The sequence below is a fragment of the Callorhinchus milii genome, unplaced genomic scaffold (assembly GCF_018977255.1).
Source record: "Callorhinchus milii isolate IMCB2004 unplaced genomic scaffold, IMCB_Cmil_1.0 Scaffold1, whole genome shotgun sequence".
Classification (NCBI taxonomy): domain Eukaryota; kingdom Metazoa; phylum Chordata; class Chondrichthyes; order Chimaeriformes; family Callorhinchidae; genus Callorhinchus; species Callorhinchus milii.
The window spans coordinates 32,798,570-32,813,841 of NW_024704742.1; the positions used below are offsets into that span (position 1 = coordinate 32,798,570).

General features: G+C 46.6%; 1 protein-coding gene across 2 annotated transcripts; it reads left to right on the plus strand.

Moving 5' to 3' along the window:
* The first annotated feature begins 2,495 nt into the window (after positions 1-2,495).
* Positions 2,496-14,834, plus strand: LOC103188744 (tRNA methyltransferase 10 homolog A). 2 transcript variants are annotated; one of them, XM_007908826.2, is made up of 8 exons: positions 2,497-2,647; positions 6,644-6,892; positions 8,072-8,234; positions 9,569-9,640; positions 9,900-9,974; positions 11,052-11,201; positions 13,130-13,235; positions 14,515-14,834. In XM_007908826.2, exons 2-8 carry the CDS (start codon positions 6,675-6,677, stop codon positions 14,802-14,804), a joined length of 1,074 nt encoding a protein of 357 aa, XP_007907017.1. In that variant the 5' UTR covers positions 2,497-2,647; positions 6,644-6,674; the 3' UTR covers positions 14,805-14,834. The 2 variants fall into 2 exon arrangements, with proteins under 2 accessions (XP_042198086.1, XP_007907017.1); XM_042342152.1 differs by lacking the exon at positions 9,900-9,974 and having other exon boundaries at positions 2,496-2,647.
* Positions 14,835-15,272: the final 438 nt, after the last annotated feature.

Here is a 15,272-nt window from a genome sequence, read left to right on the forward strand (position 1 = left end):
GCTCGAGAAAAAAAAGACTCAATGTTGAAGGTTTGATGGTTTATCTGTGTTGCATAGAGGTCAGATTCCAAACTCCAAGCATTGGTTCCAAATCAATGGTTAAATATTAAACTTTAAACAACCGTGATTTTACACTGATATCAGCCTGGCCTAAATCACGTGTGTGAAATTTCACCTATCAGAGCAAAAGGCAAATGCCACATCACTATTGGGTTTTTTTTGGACAAGAAACATTTCACTCGGAAGAAAAAAATAGGGAACTTGCAGCATTCTTATTCATTTCACCTTTTTAAAATATACCTTTCCATCAATTTTACAGAACTTTATATAAAAAAACGAGTACGCAGACCAGTACAGACATCCCAGAATGGTTGGGCCTGTTATGTGAGACTGACAAGCTTATCCATTTCAGAAGAGATTGAGATATTGGATGAAATGGAAAATATTTTCTATTAGGCAGAATGAATAAGCCACAAAAAGGTAACATATGAAAGCCATAGAATGGTGTTGATTTATTCATGAAGTTGAATTTTTAAAAAATATTTTGCTTCTAAACTCTTTTATTTAAGATTTGCTAATTACGTTAGAAGCAGAAAAGTTTCTTAGTCAATTGTCAAGTCATTTCAGTGTGTTCCTTTTGTAATTTCTATAGTACAAGGTACATCCTATTTTCAATGGGTAGTTTTAACCTCTTACCTAATTCTGACATGATCAAGTAGTGTTACAGGTACATTAAGGTCAAAGTACCAGTGCAATGCAATACTCTAATCATCACAGAGCTATGGAAATATAAGTCATGAAATACTACGAATGAGATGATTAAAAAGTATGGGGTACTGTACTTTAAATTATTTCATTTTGGGTTCCTTGTTCAACCAGCTCTCTTTGTGCTTGTGGAAGCAGATTGCTTAATTGTTGATCAACACAAATCAACAACAACAACAAAATTGCTAATATAGTGCCTGGTTACAGCAGAGAAACTTTCATCTTAAACATCAACTACTAATAATGTTAGCCTTCCTATGGTATTGAAAACATTCTCTGTAAACTCACTTTTCGTCACTAGATGCCCTTTTACTCTTCGAAAAGGCCCTTCGCTCATTTAATCCAGTCTTCCAAAATTCGAACCCTGCCATTTTCCAATTCACAGCATAAGTAGGAATCCGGTTGATAGTCGATTGGCGGATTCCTTTCCCGGGGTAATAATCCCTCAAATAAAAAAATTTAAAAATTTGGCCACTCAATCCACGACTGTTTGTGGGACAGTGCTGTGCTCGATTGGCTGCTGGGTTTCACCCACAAAATATACAGTCAATTCGCTTTGCAGTGTATGCTATGAAGTGCTTTGACACATTAAAAACTCCCAGGGGCAAGTTATGAACAATATGAACCAGTAACTAAAACACATGAAAGTTAATATTCTAAACTGTCAATACACTCTGGTATCATCAACTCACGGAGAAAGTAAATGGAGGGGTGGGGGAAAATGTCTGCGTGGAGTTAAGGAACTTCTAAGGCCGCTATCGTCGTCAGGTATTCTTCTCATGAATGTAAACAACAACTTGGATTTATATAGCGCCCTCCAAGCTGGACGGCGTCTCAGAGCGCTTTACAGTGACGGATCCCGGGACAGAGCCGGAGGGGGGGGGGAAGGTGACTGAAGGCGCGGTCGAAAAGAAACAAGCTTCAGTCAGATCTGTTGCCAATCAGTCCACTTGTATGGGTTGTAGTCCACTTGTATGGGTTGGGATGCTGGACTCATTGAAGAAATGGCTTGAAGCTGTAATGGGAAACAGTTGGGTAGGTATTGTGGAAGGATGAGTTCCAATGAGTGGAAGGGTCTTCTTCATCCAAAAACCTCTCATGATTTGATAGCGCTTCACATCTCTCTTGAGTCCTGTTGACCAACTACCCTAATGATTGGTTTACAGCTGCCCTCTGGCTCTGGCTTTGGTTGCTGCGAGGAGCACAAGGTTGGTTCAGATGAAGACAGCATCCATGGCCTTATTAAAAACGCGGCCAACTTGGAAAGAGAGGTGGGCAAGCAACGGACGGCTCTAACATTAGGAGTTTGTGGTGGCATTGCCAGGCACTGTGAGGGGCAGATTCCTCTGGCCAGGGGTTTGCCAGAAATTAAAATACCTTCATGGCCAAAGTCAACCAAACACCAGCCCAAAAAATAGCCCAATGTCACTCGTTGCCTCCAATGGGTTTGCAGAGCGGCCGAATAAGGTTGATTGTTTTTGAAACTGTGCTAAGAACAGATCCTCAAAGGACAAAAAAAAGAACAGTTTTGCAGGTTTAAATTCAAAAATATTAAATTAAGTGACAACAAAACCCCGCCCAATTGGGCGTGAAGCCGCCCAAACCTGGACGACTTCCCCATCCCTTGTGCTGCCTGCGACTTGCCCTCACCAACATGGCGGACGGGCAGGGACGCCAGCGGCTCCGGAGCAGCCAGCGGCGTCTGGTGACGTCAGTGAGGACGCGCCGGCGCCGGACCCTCGCCGTGTACGCAAGTGAGGCTCGCGCTTTCCCGGCTGCGTCATCAACGGCCGAGCGACCAGCTCGAGCCCGGACCGTTTAACGGCTCCGAGATTTGAAAGCGACAGACAGAGGGCGAGGGAGAGACTGGAGGAGGGAGAGAGTAAGAGTATTTTTGTTTGGTGTCTTGAGCCATGTGTAAAGCCCAACGCCGAGAGTCATCCAAACTCAGAAGAATAGTCTTTGCATTTGCTATGGCGCCTCAGCACGTTCATCGAGACGCCTCGAAGCGCTTCCCAGGACATCACGGAGTCATGGCGGGGCAGAAGGAGGCCATTCGGCCCATCCTGTCTGCGCCGGCTCTTCGAAAGGACCTTCCGAATGAATCCCCGCTCTCCCCCCTCCCCCCCCCACCGCGCGCTCTCCTCGCAGCCCTGCAAACGCGTCCTCCCCGGATAATGATCCGCTGTAAAGCGTAGTGACTGTGTGTTTTGCAGCCGATTGCGCCCGGCACAGCAGTGTCCCGCAAACAGTCGAGGGGAGGGGGGACGGGGAGGCGAGGGGGGACGGGGAGGGCGAGGGGGGACGGGGAGGGCGAGGGAGGGAGGGGGGACGAGGAGGGCGAGGGGGGACGGGGAGGGCGAGGGGGGACGGGGAGGGCGAGGGGGGACGGGGAGGCGAGGGAGGGGGGACGAGGAGGGCGAGGGGGGACGGGGAGGGCGAGGGGGACGGGGAGGGCGAGGGAGCGAGGGGGACGGGGAGGGCGAGGGAGCGAGGGGGGACGGGGAGGGCGAGGGGGACGGGGAGGGCGAGGGAGCGAGGGGGGACGGGGAGGGCGAGGGGGGACGGGGAGGGCGAGGGAGCGAGGGGGGAGGGGGGAGGGGAGGGCGAGGGGGACGGGGAGGGCGAGGGAGGGGGGGGGACGGGGAGGGCGAGGGGGACGGGAGGGCGAGGGGGGGACGGGGAGGGGCGGGGAGGGCGAGGGAGCGAGGGGGGACGGGGAGGCGAGGGGGGACGGGGAGGGCGAGGGGGGACGGGGAGGGCGAGGGGGACGGGAGGGCGAGGGAGCGAGGGGGACGGGGAGGGCGAGGGAGGGCGAGGGGGGACGGGGAGGGCGAGGGGCGAGGGGGGACGGGGAGGGCGAGGGAGCGAGGGGGACGGGGAGGGCGAGGGGGGACGGGGAGGGCGAGGGGCGGGGACGGGGAGGGCGAGGGACGGGGAGGCGAGGGGGACGGGGGGGGAGGGGAGGGCGAGGGGCGGGGGGAGGGCGAGGGCGAGGGCGAGGCGAGGGAGGGGGGGGACGGGGAGGGCGAGGGGGAGGGCGAGGGCGAGGGAGCGAGGGGGGACGGGGAGGGGCGAGGGGGACGGGGAGGGCGAGGGGGACGGGGGGGGGACGGGGAGGGCGAGGGGGGACGGGGAGGGCGAGGGAGCGAGGGGGGACGGGGAGGGCGAGGGGGACGGGGAGGGCGAGGGGGGGGGGGAGGGGAGGGGGGGACGGGGAGGGCGAGGGGGACGGGGAGGGCGAGGGGGACGGGAGGGCGAGGGGAGGGAGGGGAGGGCGAGGGAGGCGAGGGGGGACAGGGGGGGGAGCGGGGGGCGGGGGGAGGGCGAGGGGGACGGGGAGGGCGAGGGAGCGAGGGGGACGGGGAGGGCGAGGGGGACGGGGAGGGCGAGGGAGCGAGGGGGGACGGGGAGGCGAGGGGGGACGGGGAGGGCGAGGGGGACGGGGAGGGCGAGGGAGCGAGGGGGACGGGGAGGGCGAGGGGGGAGGGGGGGGGAGGAGCGAGGGGGGACGGGGAGGGCGAGGGGGACGGGAGGGCGAGGGAGCGAGGGGGGACGGGGGAGGGCGAGGGAGCGAGGGGGGGAGGGGAGGGGGACGGGGAGGGCGAGGGGGGAGGGGAGGGCGAGGGAGCGAGGGGGAGGGCGAGGGCGAGGGGGGACGGGGAGGGCGAGGGGGACGGGGAGGGCGAGGGAGGGAGGGGGGACGGGGAGGGCGAGGGAGCGAGGGGAGGGGAGGGCGAGGGCGAGGGGCGAGGGGGACGGGAGGGCGAGGGGAGGGAGGGGGGGACGAGGAGGGCGAGGGAGCGAGGGGGGACGGGGAGGGCGAGGGGGACGGGGAGGGCGAGGGGAGGGCGGGGGGGAGGGGGACGAGGGGGAGGGGCGAGGGAGCGAGGGGGACGGGGAGGGCGAGGGGGGAGGGGAGGGGAGGGACGGGAGGGGAGGGGAGCGAGGGGGGACGGGGAGGGCGAGGGAGCGAGGGGGGACGGGGAGGGCGAGGGGCGAGGGAGCGAGGGGGACGGGGAGGGCGAGGGAGCGAGGGGGGACGGGGGGCGAGGGAGCGAGGGGGGACGGGGAGGGCGAGGGGGACGGGGAGGCGAGGGAGGGAGGGGGGACGGGGAGGGCGAGGGAGCGGGGGGGGGGGAGGGGGGAGGGGGGCGGGAGGGCGAGGGGAGGGGAGGGGGACGGGGAGGAGGGGAGGGAGCGAGGGGGACGGGGAGGGCGAGGGGGGACGGGGACGGGGAGGGCGAGGGGGACGGGGAGGGCGAGGGGGGACGGGAGCGGCGAGGGGGGGACGGGGAGGGCGAGGGGGACGGGGAGGGGAGGGGGGACGGGGAGGGGAGGGGAGGGGAGAGCGAGGGGGACGGGGAGGGCGAGGGAGCGAGGAGGGACGGGGAGGGCGAGGGGGGACGGGGAGGGGGGAACGAGGGGGGACGGGGAGGGGGAAGGAGTGAGGGGGGACGGGGAGGGGGGAGGGCGAGGGAGCGAGAGCGGACGGGGGAACGAGGGAACCTGAGGGGGAATGAAGGTCACTGGGAGAAATTCTCTTCTCGGTTCAAGTCGTGCCATGGGGTGTTTAACGTCCTCCTGGACAGGCAGACAGGGCCTCGTTTTAACGTCTCATCCAAGGAATGGCATCTCCCTGTGGAGCACCTGCTTAGAGTTGTTGTAGGAGTGAGGAAATTACATCCTGTTAAAATGCCTGTTATTAAAGATGCCATATTTATCTTCAAGAGTGTTGACTTTACTGCAGAGATGAAGATGGCAGAAGAGGAAAATGATAACAAACATTGTTTTGAAAAATCTATTCGGGATAGTTACCGGTATCTTCATTCATTGTGTGTCAGTCTGGCTCAGCAACATGCTCACCTCTGAGTCACAAGGTTGTTGGTTCAAGCCCTACATTGGGTTTATATAGTCATGAGCTCAATATAATCTTAAGGTGACACTCCAAAGCAGTGCTGGGGGTGTGGTGCATTGTTGGAGGTCCCGTCTACCTGTTCAGGTGGAGTCATGTAGCTCAGTGGTTAGAGCACTTACTTTGCAAGCGAGAGACCCGGGTTCGATTCCCAGCAGGGTGAAACCTTGGGCAAGTTTCCTTACTCCACACGTCTGATAATAATCCCTCAAAAAAAAATTGGTCATTTCAATCCACGACTGTTTGTGGGACATTGCTGTGCGCAATTGGCTGCCGCGTTTCGCCCACAAATATACAGTCAATTCACTTTACAGTCTATTCTGTGAAGCGCTTTGAGACATCTAGAAAACATGAAAAGCGCTATATCAAATGCAAGGATTATTATTATTATGTTAAAGATCCCATGGCACTTTTCCAAAAGAGAAGGGAGTTTCTCCCGGTATTCTAGCTAACATTTCCCCCAAAATAAAATTGGGTCATTTGTTTTATTGCTGCGTGTGGGACATTGCTGTATGCAATCGGGATACCGAGTTCAGTTGGGGAGGACAAGTTTGCAGGGTTATGAGGAGAGCACGGGGGAGTGCAATTGGATGGCTCTTTTCAAAGAGATGGCACAGCAACGATGGGCCGAATGGCCTCCTCCTGTGCTGTATAATTCAATGATTCTATGTACAAATACACAGCCACTCCATAGTAAATGCAGTGAAGTGCTTTGGGACATTCTCCTGACATGAAAGTCAACATAACAAATGCAGTGATTATTATTAATTATTATTATTCAGTAATAATTATGTGTAATAATTATTATAATAATTATATAATTATACTTATAAATAACATTATAAATAAAATATATCCATAATTATAAAATTATAATAATGATTATATAATAATTATTCAGCATTGACAGTAAATATCAAATGTTTTTCTAAAAATTCTAAATAATTATATTATCTTTTTCAGCTTTTGAAGTGATATAAAGATTCAATTCATCATGACATCTGAATCAGAGACAGAGGCTTTTGAGGGAGATGTGAATTCATGCACTAAAAAAATGAAACATGATGAAATGAGCGAGTTAAAATCAAGAGATGAAAACAAACAGCAAAAGGATAATGGTTGGACTTTAGGAGAAAATGAGAATATATCGAAAAGGCAGAGGAAGCGATTAATGAGAGAGAAACTGTGGCAGGAACAAAAAGAATTACGGAAGTAAGTATGGGTAGTAGAGTATGTATAATTGACTTTGTATTAATTTCATGCAGTTTCTTCATTGTATCGTGAATTAATCCATACAACTTGATCAAGCACTCCGGGATGCTGCCCCATGTGAAGGGCGCTATATAAATGTAAGTTGTTGTTGTTTGGTTGAGTTCACAAGTTGGTAGATAATCACAGGATAGGCATAACAACAACAACATTACATTTGTAAAGCACTTTTCACATCGGGAGGACATCCCAAGGCGCTGGACAGACAGAATTTCAGACTCGAGCTGGGGGTCAGGGTCAGGGGGGGACGCAGGGAGATTGAAAGCACAGTCGAAAAGGAGGGTCTTGAGATGAGTGTTGAAGGTAGCAAGGGAGAGGTGGAGGGACTGCGGGATGGAGTGCCAGAGGGTGGGGGCAGAATGGCAGAAGGCTCACCCGCCCGCCAATAGTGGGGTGAGCGAGGCGGGGGACGTGAAGCAGACTGGAGCCTGCTGAGGGGAGGGAGCGAGCAGAATGGTAGGGGTTTAGGAGGTCGCAGAGGTAGGGGGGAGCAAGACCATGGAGGGCTTTGAAAGTGAGGACCAGAATCTTGAACTGTATCTTCTGTGAGATGCGAAGCCAATGGAGTTAGGCAAGAATGGGGGTGATAGGGTCACAGAGCCTAGTGCAGGAGAGGACAAGGGCTGCAGACTAATGCAACCAGCTAGTAAACTAGTACTCTGGTAAAAACCTTGGTATGTTTTATAACTTGACACCTCAAGGAATTACAATTAGGTCTCTTTCAGCCCCATTATAATCGTATGCATAATAATAATCCTTACAACATACTCCGCCCATCAAACCTCTGTTTAGAGCAGTTCCATTGTGATATCAAATCCCTTCAAAATAAAATTTTAAAAAATAATAATAACTTGGTCACACAATCCACGACTGTTTGTGGGACACTGCTGTGCATAATTGGCTGCTACATATCGCCCACAAAATACATAGTGAATTCACTTTACAGCATATTCTGTGAAGCGTTTTGAGATGTCTTAATGTGTGATAAGGCAATACCATCAAATGCAAGGATTATTATTATTATAAGGTTCACTTTCAAATATTGATATGAACATAAGCATTAATATTCTAAAAGAAAATTCCTTGTTTACCTCTCTGTCCTTCAATCCCTAATTTTCCTAGGCAAAAGCGTAAAGAGAAGAAGCTTAAACGAAAACTAGAACGTCAGTCTCAGAATGAGGAAGATAATAAAGATTCTGCCAGAAAACACTTCAAGAAAGACATCATCCCAAGCAGTGTTCGCGTTGTGCTAGATTGCAGCTTTGATAGTTTAATGGTGTTAAAGGTAAGAGTGTCACTCAGCAACAACAACAATAAAATTACATTTATAGAGCCCCTTTCACGTCGGGAGGATGACCCAAAGCGCTGAACAATCAGATGTTGGGACCTGAGCATGGGGGAGGGGTGGGGTAGGGGTGAGGGAAGGCAGAGAGGTGGGTGGGCGACCAAAGGCACGGTCGAAGAGAAGGGTCTTGAGACCGGCCTTGAAGGAGGCAAAGGAGGAAGCGAGGCGAAGGGACTGTGGGATGGAGTTCCAGAGTGGGGGCAGAGAGGCTGAAAGCTCAGCCACCGATGGTAGGGCGGGTCAGGCGGGAGACATGGAGCAGACGGGAGCCCGATGAACGGAGGGAGCGGGCAGGTTGATAGGGAGTCAGCAGATCAGCGAGATAGAAGGGGGCATGGCCATGGATGCAAGGTCATGGCAAGGCCATGGAGTTCAGCGAAGCAATAATGGGTGATTTAATGGGCAGAGAATAATAACAATAATACTCCTTACTTTGGTGTAGCGTCTTTCATGTCCGAAGGACATCCCGAAGCGCTTCATAGGATACACTGTAAAGTGTAGTGACTTTGTATTTTGGGCAAACACGACACTCAATTAGTACACAGCAGTGACCACAAACATCCATGAAATGAGTGACCAATTTTATTTGGGGGATGGTTGGTTAGGACACCGGGAGAAACTCCCTTCTCTTTTCAAATAATAGTGGGATCTTTAATATCCATCTGAACAAGAATGATTTCTTTGAATTTTATTCCTGTGTAGTAGTATTAAATGCCCCTTCTTAAAGTTCCATTCCTGTTATGGGTATTATGCCGGCAGGGCAAAATATTGGGCAAGTTTCCTTACTCCACATGCCTCTGTTTACCTAGCAGTAAGTAGGAACCTGGTTGTTAGTCGATTGGCGAATCGCTTTTCTGGGGGTAATAATTCCTCCAAAAAAAAATTGGATGCTGCATTTGGCCCACAAAATATACAGCTAATTCACTTCAAAGTTTATTCTGTGAAGCAATTTGAGACGTCTTGAATACGTGATAAGATGCTATATCAAATGCAAGGATTATTATTGTTAAGAAATTGTGGAAGTTTGATGTACACATTGCACTGTATCAGTATTTAGGGCTAACTTTTACCACGGCTTTAGTTAATGGTTTCTTTGTCTGATGCATTGTGGAACTGGATAGTGTTGTACCACTATCAATGGTGTAGAAATGTTTATTTTAAACAATTGTGTTTTTTTCTCCTTCCTACTCCACTGTGAAAGTCTTGAGAATGTATCACTGATTCAGCAGAAGCAGCAAAATAAATATATTTAATGTTGCTTTTTTTCAAACTAGGATATCAAAAAATTGCATAAGCAAGTTCATAGGTGCTATGCAGAGAATCGTAAAGCAGCACATCCTGTAAAGGTGAGTCTTAATTGATTTGTTTTATGTTCACAGTTAAGAACAAAAGTTGCAAAGACGAGGCTGCCATTATCTAAGTAAAAATTAAACGCTTGTAATGTGAAAATTATCACATGGATTACTCCTAAACATCTTGGGAATTAAAACAATAGTCCACAGATATATTTAAAAAAAGGGACAATGTAGTAATGGTAAAGCTTGCTATTAAGAAGAATGCTAGACTTTGAATAAAGGCTAGTTAGAGTTTCTCTTTCCTCGCCAGCTGATTTTGACCAGCCATAATGGGCAACTGAAGAAGAATATGGATGAGAATGAAAAAGGATGGGTCAACTGGAAGGTAGGAAAGACCTTCACACAAAACACTGTTGGGGAGAAATTCTATCTGCATGTAGATTTGTTCTATTAATGTACCATTTCAGAGCATCCCAAATTTGGCAAATTCTTAATACAGCCTTAATTTTGAAAGTTATTTTTAAAAAAGCTATAGAAAAGCAATTATGCATTAACAGAATTCAACAATTTGCCAAGTTTGGATGTTCTAATATTCTACTTAAAAAGTAAATCTAGATCCAGATGGAACTCATTCATTTTTCAGATGTAGATGAGTTTGATGGAATCTTTCTATCCACTGGTAATTGTGTTGCTAAAATTTTTCTTCCTTGGTTTAATGTGGAATATGAATTAACACTTCAAGAAATATTCCAGGATAAAACTTCATCTAAGAATATTTCGTTAAAATAACTTCCCACGTTTGGCAGTTCTTGAAGGATTGAAAGTGAATTTTTTTTAATTTAAGATAGCAAGAACTGTTTCTGAAACTAACAACAACTGGCATAAGATTTCCATTTCTATAGTGTTTGTGAGGCAATGATAATGGGAAATGGGACTCTAAAATAAAAAATAATAACCTACTCTTAATCCACTGTTAAATAATATACTGAGAATACTGTTATTAGGAGAGAATATCTCAGTCATTAAGTGCTCAGACAAGCAAAGATGTTAAAAGCTGTCAGGTATGGACATATTTGTGGGTCTATTGAATATCCTGTGTGAATGCATATGGATCGAGGAAATGCTGGTACACTGAATTATGTAACTAACCATTGAAAATGTTTGTAGAAAAATGCCTAGTCTATTTTGAAAGTAAGACTAAGGAAAGGTAACTGTTACTACACTTGTAATATTTACTATACGTAATAAATGCTTGTAATATGTTCACTTTCTCAACTATGTTGCCATCTACTTTAAAGAATTAGTAGGTGAGTAAATATGAATTGTCTCCTCAAAAAGAATGAGAACATCAAAAATCTAATCACCTCTTTGTAGAAAACATCAGAATATCACTTCAGTTAATCACTTCAAAAAATTCTGGTCAGTCTACACATATTTTTTGTTCTTTGAATTTGTCCACTAGGGAATCGTTGTTACCTCAGAGCACTTCAGTGAAGCAATACAGAAAGAAGATCTGGTTTATCTCACCTCTGATTCTCCTAATATGCTGAATGAGTTGGATGAGACCAAGGCTTACATCATTGGTGGCTTGGTGGATCACAATCACCACAAGGTATTTTATATGTATTCCACGTAGGAAAATGACTGTGTTCTCTGATAATGAAACTAAAAGGCATGGATATAGAGGTGCATAAAGTGACATGGCATGGAAACAGGCCTCTTGACCCAACTATTTCACACGGATATTTATACTCCATTCTCACCATCTGCAGTCCTTTTCGATTACCTTCACAAAATGATCATTTTTTCACCTTCTGGCTTTGGTCGGCACTCTATCACTCGGACACCCACAATTAAATTATGCTTTAAAGTATCCAAATCAGGCAGAGTTTCACACATGCATGGAAATTTCCCTTTGTCTGGAATAGAGTGTGCTCTCTTCCTAGAGTGATGCACCCTGCTTACCAAATCCTGGAAAGTTTTAGGCACAGGTTGATGAGTCAAGAGTTTGGGGCCCAACTCTGTGTGTTAGGTTACTGCAGGGTGGCCCACCTATAAGCAGGGTCCATAAAATTCTAGTCGGTCTTATAATAGGGCAGGATCTAAATTAGCTGCCGGTCAGTGTTTCCTCTTTGTGACGTCCCTGAATAATAATAATAATCCTTGCATTTGATATAGCACTTTTCACGTCTTCTCGACGTCTCAAAGCGCTTCACAGAATAGACTGTAAAGTGAATTGACTGTATATTTGTGGGTGAAACACGGCAGCCAATTGTGCACAGCAGTGTCCCACAAACAGTCGTGGATTGAAATGACCAATTTTATTATTTTTTTTAAGGATTATTATTAGGCGTGTGGAGTAAGGAAACTTGCCCAAAGTTTCGCCCTGCTTAGAATCGAACCCAGGTCTCTCGCTTGCAAGGCGAATGCTCTAACCACTGAGCTTCAGGACTCCGTGCATGCAGAAAGCCATCTGTTTGACAGATGAAGCTCAGTTCATTATTACCAAGGATAAAGAATTTTAATTATGAAAAGAGATTTAATAATAATCCTTACAATTGATGTAGTGCCTAGATCAACAACAAGAACGATGACGACTTGTATTTATATAGCGCCCTCCACGCCGAACGGCGTCTCAGAGCGCTTCACAGTAACGGGTCCCAGGGCCGAGCCACAGGGAGGGGGAGGAAGGTGACCAAAGGCGCGGTCGAAAAGAAAGGTCTTCAGCCGAGACCTGAAAATAGGAAGAGGGGACGAGGCGAAGGGAGTGAGGAAGGGAGTTCATACACCGATTATCATAACACTGTATTTCTTTTGAATTAACTTAAATTACTGCTTTGTTGTTGTCCTGATCGATGAAGGATAACTGCTTTCCACCCCAAGTGATGAGGCAACAATCTTAGGGCAAACGGCACCTAAGCAGATCGGAAGAATGTTAAACTGTCTCTAGTATAGTACAAAGCTACTACAAACTGGCACTACATTGGCGATCTCACTTAACAGCAGTTTCTTATTCCCTCTAGAGGATGATAAAGCTACCTGCATTTACTAATTGAAAACGGTTTTCCATTTAAAGTGCACTTACCAGTTTAGTGTCTTCTGTAAACTTGGATATACACCTCTCTATTCCTGTATCTGGGTCATTTATATGTATATAGTGAAGAGCTGAAGCCGCAGTACCAATCTATATCAGAGCATTATACCAACCAAATAATATTACTTGTATCCCAGCTTTCTGCCTCTTTATTTGCCAAACTGTTTCCAGTTCAGTAATTTGCCTTCAATTCCATGTGTCTTAATCTCAGAGTGTAACTTTATCAGATACCTTCTGAAAATCCATGTGGATGACATCCGTGGATCCTGCTCTACCATCTCAGTAATTTTGTAAAGTTTTCTGTAAAATTGGTTCAATGGGACCTCTCCTTCATTAACTATCCTGACTAACCCTTATCAATTTATACTTCACCACTGGTTTTTGTTCATGGTCTGTGATTTGGCTGTTAAAAGTATTATTTTCACCTTTCCCACTTTATATTTCAGGGTATAACCTACAAAAAAGCATTGGAGTTGGAAATTGAACATGCCCAGCTTCCTCTTGGAAACTATGTGAAAATGGAAAGTCGCAAAGTATTGACTGTAAATCATGGTAAACAATATAATGAGCCACTTGATACTGCAAGCCACTTATAATGCTCTTGCAGCGTACCTCATTCACAGCAAATGCACGAAGCCTCCTTCCCGCATGCCAGCTGGCTTTCATTCTAAAATGGCAGACTTTATACTTATTCATAATGGTAATCTATAATGATAAAAATATAATTTGCCTTTACGGGTTATATCAAACGCAAGGATTATTTATTATTAATCACACTGAAAGGTGTTGTCCTGATGGAAGGCCTGATACAAAATATTTCTTATTACTATTAACTTGATATATTGTACCATTGCATTTATATTTTTAATTTGTAGAATATACAACAAAACATACACAATATATTTCTGATCTGACAAGTTTTTATTTCTGTGAATGCTTACTCTTAATGTATGATGGGGCAAACCTTTTTATAACATTGAATAAAGTCCCAATCCTTGTTTGGATTGGTTTGGAATGTGAATTGAAAATATTTCAGCTGCTTTTAAAAAAAATGAAACCTCAGAGTGAGGTGAAATGTACATGTCATTAGGATGCAGGCTCTGCCAACAATCTCTCCAATCTGCCATTGTGGGGTTGATGTGTAAATGATTGAGATTAACCTGATGACATCTAGGCAACAGTCATGCATTTTGCCCACAAAATGCACAGTCATTCACTTTACAATATATTCTGCAAGGATTATTATTATTATTTCAATCATCCAAACCTGGCTTTCAATTGGCTGTAAAACAGGATGACAAAGAATGTACAGCAAAGAAACAGGTCACCCAGCCCACTCAGTCCATGTTATTGTTTATACACCACACAATTCTTCACCCATTCCATCCTCCTTCCCATACATTTCTACACCTCTGATTCCTCTTGAATGCATTTGTACCAACTGCTTCAGGCAGCGAGTTCCACAATCTCACTACCCTCTGTGTGAAGTAGTTCCTCCTAAATCCTCTTTTAGATCCCTCTAGTCATGAACACATTTAAAAAAAAAATATTTAAAACATTTTTTTCAAAAAAAAGGTCCGCCCACTTTGAATTTGGAGAATTAGGGTATGTTGGTTATTTTTATAGTTGTCTTAAGTTGGATATAGCTGCAGGCTTGATGTCTGAGAACGTGGCCTGATGAAAGCAGAATAGAAAAGAAGACTGGGGGAATAGGGTTTAAAGCAATTAGATAACACACCTTTTAAAAAAAAGCAATTTGCAACTCAAAATATTTGTCTCTAAATGTTTTTTTTCATCATTACTGACACAAGGATTGTTTTCCATTCTACAGTATTTGAGATAATCCTGACATATTTAGAAAAGGGGAACTGGCAGGAAGCCTTCTTTACTATCCTGCCCCAGAGGAAAGGAGCTGTCCCTGCAGACCAGACCAGCAGTTGTGGGCCTGCATCGAGAAGTGAAGAGCAAAAAGAGCCCGAAGCTAACTCGGGCTTTGCTGACTCCACAGAGGATGGAACACAAGTGTCAGGAGCTTTGAAACAGGAAGACACACAGCCTGCTGAACTAGACTGTGAAGAGACCAGTATTAAAAGTAGTGAAGGAAGAGACTGTGAAACGTAGCATGTTTTAATAAATAATAGTTATTTTGAATTTTATTTGCCTACGATCTTCAGTGCAGCTAATCTAATCCAAAAGCAGCACATTTGATTTGAGTTCAAAGCGTTTTACAGAGGTTTAGAGTAATGTCTTTTGGGAATGGTGCAAATAGCTGAAACATGGAAAATACTTTATTTCTTATTTAATTTTTTATCATTGCTGGATCCTGCAAAACATTCTGTTACCCATTAATTTCCGCCGAAGTAGATTAACTAAAATGTAAAATGTAAAATTGCAGTCCATTCCAGACTACATTGGCATTTTAGTTGGATTTGGGTGTTGTGATTAGTCTGGCTGCATTGTTTTCAGCAGTATCCCAGCCTTTTTGCTTAATAGCACAAGCAGCTTGACTGTCATTTTGTTTCTGCTGTCTTGATATGAGTTGTATAAATGTTGTACCTGTACCCTGTATATTTATTACAGATCCAAAGA